Genomic DNA, 7,455 nt, shown 5'->3' on the forward strand with positions numbered 1-7,455 from the left:
AGGGCTCTGGACTCAGGCAACCTGCGTTGCAGTCCTGATTCAGGCCCTTTCTAGTAGGGACAGCCTGGATAAATTCACTTTTCTGTGTCCTAAGTTCCTCTTCCATAAAATATGGCTAATGATGGGGCTTTCCTTACAAAGATTAAATTAGGAAATGTAAAACGTTTAGCTCAGTGGCTGGCATGCAGTTGGTACCCAGCATTTGATGACCATGATGATTATTATTAATCTTGGATAGGATGATGCCTCACATTAACAGCACATCTACTACACCAGCCGAAGCCATGGGTGAGGGTGAGCCCATGGAAAGGCAGGGGTTGCTGGTACACATTCCCTGGTGGGCAGGACTGCCATGTGCAGCTGTCCGTGTTATATACTGCTAAATTCCAGGGGTGCGTACTTATCTTGGCTTCACTGGGAATGTTGCCCTCCTGGAGTTGGCAGTATACTAGTGTGTGCAGGGTCTCTGCTGTGTCTCTGCTAGCCACAGAAGGATTTCTTAGACCTATTTTCCTAACACAACACCCTGCAAGAAAGTAGCCACCATGGATAGATTAGGAATTGGGCTGTGTAGCAGGCACTGTGTTACTCAGCATGGACTATTCGTGCCCACGGGGTCCTACTGCAAGCCCCTGCAGCTCTCCACCACCAAACTTCTTCTCTACCTGCACACAGTTAAGCTAGGACCCGCAGCCAACACCAGCTGGCCTTTCATGTCCCTTGGGCAAGAGAATCCTCCAGTGTGTTCTACACGGTCTCCTAGGAGGCCCCAGGGGGACTGGTTTGCCCACAGGCACAGCCTGCTCACCCTTTACAGACCTCTTTTTCTCCCCACCTCACTTCCTATCTCTCTACCAGTTCTCCTGCGATCATGTCCCAAATAAACTACTTAACAGCCCTCAAATCCTTGCCTCCAAGTCAGCTTCTGGGCAAACCCAGCTAAGATAGGCTCTGGGTGATCAGGCCAGGAGTCAGCTTCCAGGTGCACAAGGGATGGAGTCCCTAGTCACTCGCTGACTCCGATTTCCCTTTGTCCTCCTATCCTAGGGTGTCAGACAAGCTGAAGCAGATCCCGCAACCCCTGGCTGATGCCAACAGCACCGACCCAGCCCTCATCTTGGCCGACAATGCGTCCCTGTTGTCCCTGAGTGAGCTCGATTCGGCCTTCACCCAGCTGCAGGGCCGCCTGCGAAACCTCAGTCTGCAGCTGGGTGTAGAGCCGGTGGGGGAAGAGGCTGGGGCGGAGGCTGAGGTTGCAGCTGGGGACGAGGGGCCACCGCCACCCCCGGGGGCCGGGCCCCGGCGCCACGTGCTGCTTATGGCCACCACGCGCACCGGCTCCTCATTCGTGGGCGAGTTCTTCAACCAGCAGGGCAACATTTTCTACCTCTTCGAGCCGCTGTGGCACATCGAGCGCACAGTGTCCTTCGAGTCGGGAGGTGCCAGCGCTGCGGGCTCAGCCCTGGTCTACCGCGACGTGCTCAAGCAGCTGTTCCTGTGCGACCTGTACGTGCTGGAGCACTTCATCAGCCCGCTGCCCGAGGACCACCTGACCCAGTTCATGTTCCGCCGCGGCTCCAGCCGCTCGCTGTGCGAGGAGCCCGTGTGCACGCCCTTCGTCAAGAAGGTCTTCGAGAAGTACCACTGCAAGAACCGCCGCTGCGGGCCCCTCAACGTGACGCTGGCCGCCGAAGCCTGCCGCCGCAAGGAGCACATGGCCCTCAAGGCCGTGCGCATCCGGCAGCTGGAGTTCCTGCAGCCGCTGGCCGAGGACCCGCGGCTGGACCTGCGCGTCATCCAGCTGGTGCGGGACCCGCGCGCCGTGCTGGCCTCCCGCATGGTGGCCTTCGCGGGCAAGTACGAGGGCTGGAAGAAGTGGCTGGCTGAGGGGCAGGCGCGCCTGGGGGAGGAGGAGGTGCAGCGGCTGCGGGGCAACTGCGAGAGCATCCGGCTGTCCGCGGAGCTGGGGCTGCGGCAGCCCGCCTGGCTGCGCGGCCGCTACATGCTCGTGCGCTACGAGGACGTGGCGCGCTGGCCGCTGCAGAAGGCGCGCGAGATGTACCGCTTCGCCGGCATCCCCCTGACGCCGCAGGTGGAGGACTGGATCCAGAGGAACACGCAGGCGGCGCAGGACGGCAACGGCATCTACTCCACGCAGAAGAACTCCTCCGAGCAGTTCGAGAAGTGGCGCTTCGGCATGCCCTTCAAGCTGGCGCAGGTGGTGCAGGCCGCCTGCGGCCCCGCCATGCGCCTCTTCGGCTACCGGCTGGCGCGGGACGCCGCCTCGCTCACCAACCGCTCGGTCAGCCTGCTGGAGGAGCGCGGAACCTTCTGGGTCACGTAGGCGGCCCCGGGCTCGCGCACGCGCACTCCCCTCCTTGGGAAAGACCCGCCCTTGCCTGCCTTGCCCCCAGGACAGCCGGCGGTGAGCTGGTGGCTCCGGTAGGGGGCGGCCGAGCGGGTGAGCGGCCTCCAGTGGGGCAGGCAGCCTTTCTGGAGCAGTGGGCTCCCCCCATGTCGCAGCCTGGGGCCTGGGGTCTCTCACCGAGAGCGGGACAGCGCCTGTCCCCCAGGGCTGACAGGCCAGGACCTAAGGAGCTGTGGTCTCCTGAGTAGGCATCCAGGCCCGGAGCTATTGACAACAAGCCTTTCTCTGTCTCTTGTCTCTCTCTCTCACACACACACAATATAAGAAACATGCATAAATGCCTACAGACCCTGTGGGCCAGAGTCCCGGTGTTGATCTGGAAGTGGCTGTGCGCACAGAAAGTCAACAGCAGCCCTCCCGTTGTACTCAGCCTTCATCGTTCAGTTTCTGGATTTCTACACCATCCAGTGTGGAATCCTCATGGATCCCTGGGGAGGGAGTGGAACCGCCCAGAATGTCAGGGGATGGCAGTTGGGGCTTTTCAACCAAGAACGGTTCGATATTTTCACAAATGGAAGAGCTGGGCCAGTTATGAAATCAGGCCTACAAGGAACTATAAAACACACACGTGTGTAAAAATAAGGCCTCTATGTATACCACACATAGACCCAAACAACATAGAAGTCCAAATCCACACACACATACACAGGCAAGCTGCCCTGTTGCTTTATTCCACAGAATTTAACTATCAGGCCCCTAATGTGGAGCCTTTCATTACATTTTTAGAATTAGCTGGGGATGGGGAAGGAAACACCATCATGAGCCATGACCCTGCTCCTGACCAGGTTTGAACTGAAAGGTAGACCCAGAAGGGCTGAGTCTGCAGCCCTGGCTATCTCCTCTGGCCCATTCATGTCCTCCCTGCTGGCAGGCAGGATGTTTTGAAATGGGGTGGCCAGCCCTCACATGACTGCAGCCCTAATACCCTGTCCCAGCTGGGCTGGCTCCCTGAGAGCATGACCCTGTGTGAAGGCTACCCCAGGCCTGACTGGAGGCAAAAGGCAGCTGGCAAGTCCTGCCATTTTTACCAGGCCTCATGTGGGGCAGGGCCCAGAAGAGAGTACAGAGAGCTCTTGGGGGAGAAGTCATATCAGGATACCCCCCTACCCTGGGAAGACAGGGTACAGAGGTCAGCCTTGCGGTTGGTCACCGTGGTTACATGGTTAGTGTCTGGAATTCCAACTTTCAGGGCTCTGGGAAGAGGGTTGCTCAACTTGGGATAGGCTGGGTATTCTACTTGTTGGTTTTTTTTTTTTTTTTTTAAGTTATTTATAGTTTGGTATCTTGTTTTGTGGCTCTGTTTTTTAATTTTCTTACTGCAAGAGTGCAGCTTCGAAGCAGTCTTGGCATGAGGGGGTTGGGAGGACCAGCAGGGAACACCCTGGCTCCTGCTGGAGGGAGAGGAGAAGGAGGAGGAGGAAGGATCAGAGCCTAGGCGGCCACATGGCAGCCTACAGTGCCCCACGGGCTTTTCTGTTTGAGCCTTGTGTGAAATGAGTCTCAGAAGCCACCTGGGTTCTTTGCTGTGTGTCGAGAAGCGACATAAATTAGCTCTCGCCCTTTCCCAAGACAAGGCCAGATTGGAACATCTCAAAGTCCAAATGAATTTCCTTGGGGTGGAGGGGGTCAGGGGCCTGTGGCCAAGCAGCAAATGTCCCCACACTGGGGAGTAGAACTCAGTCTCCCTCAGACCTTGAAGAGCTGCAGAGTTCACTAGGGCTGTTTCTGATTTCCTGGACAACTCCTCTGTCAAATCTGTCCTGTTGTCAAACCCAGAGGGCTGAGTTTCAGTCTGAGTAATTCGGACACAAGGGAAACAGGATCTGAGTCCAGCTGGTTCTGCCATGGGGATTGTGTCCTGGCCAGAAGCTGCTGTTCGATACGCTGAGGACCGTAGCCATTTTGTGGGGTCTGTGCCCATTACCACATTGGAGCTGCTGGGTCTCCCATCCCGTGGACTACAGTCATTCAAGGATGTCTCCAGTCTTGGCTTTCCAGTCCCAGAATAAGTGGTGCAGGGGCTCGAATTTGGGGTCCAAAGGGATTCCAGCCCTGAAAACTTGACTCTGGGGCAGAGTGAGACCCAAGAGCCTTCTGGTGAGCCCAGAAGTGCTGGCTTTTCCTCCCCCTACCCCACTGCGTCCCACCTGTGGTTGGTAGGGATGGGGGCAGGCACCTCCTTCTGGGGCTCTTCTTGCCCCCCCGACCCCTGCCCTGGTGTGGACAGCAGACTTCTTCCTTCCTGTGCCTCAAGCTAAGGTCTCCACCCCGGAGCTCTGAGGACAGTGCCGAGAATGGACCTCTGGGACTTCTCAGGACATTGACAATTTGTACACTACGAGTTGACTTTATTTATTTATTTTGTGACAAAGAAGAGACATAAAATACCTTATTTGCAGGGACTCAAAGCTGTACCCAAATCAAGAAAGACGAGAAACCGTAATAGAAACTCGCGCCATACTCGGAGTACACTCCAAGAAGACGATTCAAAATACAAGAGAAGAGCAAAGCCCAAGGACCGGGGGTGTTGGACTGTCCTTGGGGCATTGTTTAAGGAGGTACCTTGTTTTTTTCTTGTAGTTTTGATGATGCGACATTGAAGGCCCTTTCTGCTGTATTTCCCTTTGCCCTGGTGTCTGAAACAGGACACAACTCGAGAATGCTCCACAGCGCCCTGGGAACCCTCGGGGTTTGAGGAAGGACAGGGTGGGGTGACTACTGACTTTACACTCTGGGGGACCTGGTTCAGGTATGCATTTGGGGTTTTCAGCAGGCAGCTGGGACGAGGATGGCGGCCCATTTGGGGCAAGTGTCTCCCCTGTCACCTAGGCCAGCCCAGGCGTCTCTGCTCTTGCGAGCTCTAGTGTCCCCCTCCGCACCCCCTGCACCGTGTTCACCTGCATTCAGATGGAGGGAGCAGCTGAGGCCTCACCTTTGGGACTGCCAGCTTCTCCAGAACAAGAGTCCCATTCAGGAATGAGTGTTTACTCATTTTCTTTTTCCTGATGAAGACCTCTTTAGCCTGGCCTGTATAAATAGTTCAGAACATTTCCAGGCCTTAGTGAGACAGGGCAGTGTCTTAACACCCACAGGCTGTGACCGCAGCTGCCTATTCCTGGCTTCTCCTCTGGCCTTGTTGGTAAATGCTGGAGGGGATAAAGGCGCCAGGTTGGGGGCAGGGGTCTTTGGGAGCAGGGTTCCTGAGTCCCCACAGAGAGGGAAAAAAGCAGATTCTCAGCTCTGTGGCCCTCTCCCTCCCCACCCCACATCACTGCACGTTATCACCAAGTTCTTACTAAGGTTGAGGGACATGAACGAAATTAGCCTTTGGTCCCTTTATGTGATACGTATACTTGAAAATAACTAAATGAATAGAAAGAAATGTTTAATGAAGATTGGCTTCCTGTCTGCCAGTAGCCTCAGCCTGGAAGCTTCTGCCAGGTGCTCGACTAATGGGGCAGCTGCTGACAGGACCCCTGAGAGCAGAGGGCCCATCCAACCCATTACAGTAGCGTCTTTCCACACCACCACTGTCCTGTCTGATGATGGAGCAAGTTCTAGCAGGAAGTCAGGGATCCCTGTCCCAGGAGATGAGCGCTTGGCCTGGTGAGGTAAGCATCAGATGGTCTGGTCCTGACCCCAAAGGTCTCTTCCAGCCCTGGTCCCAGATTAGGTCCTGTTTTAATTGACTGATGGCCTGCCCTTCGCTAGGCCCTGGATTATGAAGGAGAGGACCAGAAGAGCAGATGGCCGCGTCCCTGAGGCAGTCCCCGGCTCCTGTCTCCAAGGCTGAAAGCAAAGGCAGGTCCCGAAGGGATGGCTATCTGGGGCAGGAAGAAAGGAGGGCGGGCAAAGGGAAATGAATCTGCAGAAGCCAAGTAAGGGCAAGTAGGGGTTGCCCATCTGCACAAAGTAGAAGGAGCATCCCCTGAGCTCCAAGGGCCCCAGGTTGGTAGGTTTGCTAGTGGAGATCGCCAGGCTGTGGTCCAGTTGGATGAGAGGCAGAAGGCTTCCTGAACGTTTCCTGAATGCAGCCACATCCCCTCTCAGCGGCCCACAGTTTCAGGAATCGTGGAAGCCGCCCTTAACCTCAAAAAGAGGAAGCAGAATTGGCAAATTCAGTCTCAAGAGCTGGGAGATCCAGATGCTTTGGTCTGGGGTCCTTGGTCATTCCATGACTGTGCCTGGGGGATGAGTGAGGTGTGTGTTTCTGAGGATATGGACGCCGTGCCATCCCCGTGGGCCCAGCTCACAATGTACACCAAGTATTTTATTTGGGAAAAGACCCTGCTTCCTCTACCACTGGGCTTGAACTGGGCACCCCAGAAATCTCCATCTCTGTTTCAGGCAAAGTTTGCCTGGCTCCCCTGCCCCCTCCTGGATCCCAGGTGAGGGGATCACGTTTCATGGCCACGTGGTATGGGACACTCCCTTTGTGGCCATGTGTGTCCACACGTATGTATGTATACTGCCCGCTCTGCTCAGCCACGTTGCCCCCAGCCCTGCCGCTGTCCTATGTCCCAGATGTCCTTGCCATCGCTGCCGTCTGCCGTCTCCTGGAAAAACAGGGGCCACCGCCGGTCAGGGTCCGCTTTGTGGAACAGAATGTGAACCATCACTTGATGGCTTACTTGACTTATTTAATTAAAAATGAAAACACGGAGTGAGCAAAATCTGAAATGTGTCTCTGCCTTTCTTTTTGCATTTGTTCTCAGCAGCAATCAAAAATTAATGAGAAAAAAAAATGAGCAGCAGTGGAAAAGGGATTACTTTAACAGGGCAGAGGAAAGCTCCCGAGCAGTGAAAGACACGGAAGGATGGCTACACGCAGGGGCTCTGATGATCCTTGTCTGTGTCACCAAGATGGCAGAGCTGGTGGGAACCGTGTCTGGAGCTCCCAGCCAGAATTCGGGCTGAGACATGAACACCCAGGGGTTATAGGACAGGGACAGGAGCATTGACAAGAGGTCCGTGCACCTGGGGACAAGTCCCAGCTTTGTCACTTTCTGATCCTGTGACCTTGGACC

The 7,455-nt window shown here is 55.6% G+C and overlaps 1 protein-coding gene across 1 annotated transcript in view; it reads left to right on the forward strand.

The window, feature by feature from the left end:
- CHST3 (carbohydrate sulfotransferase 3) overlaps window positions 1-7,108 on the forward strand; it is a 33,529-nt gene extending 26,421 nt beyond the window's left edge. Inside the window, exon 3 of the mRNA XM_082715926.1 lies at window positions 1,048-7,108. Coding sequence (XP_082572052.1) covers window positions 1,048-2,344 — 1,297 coding nt within the window. The 3' untranslated portion in view covers window positions 2,345-7,108. The remainder of the gene's footprint in view (window positions 1-1,047) is intronic.
- Window positions 7,109-7,455: the final 347 nt, after the last annotated feature.

This window comes from Mustela nivalis, assembly GCF_964662115.1.
Source record: "Mustela nivalis genome assembly, chromosome: 2".
NCBI classification, from domain to species: Eukaryota; Metazoa; Chordata; class Mammalia; order Carnivora; family Mustelidae; genus Mustela; species Mustela nivalis.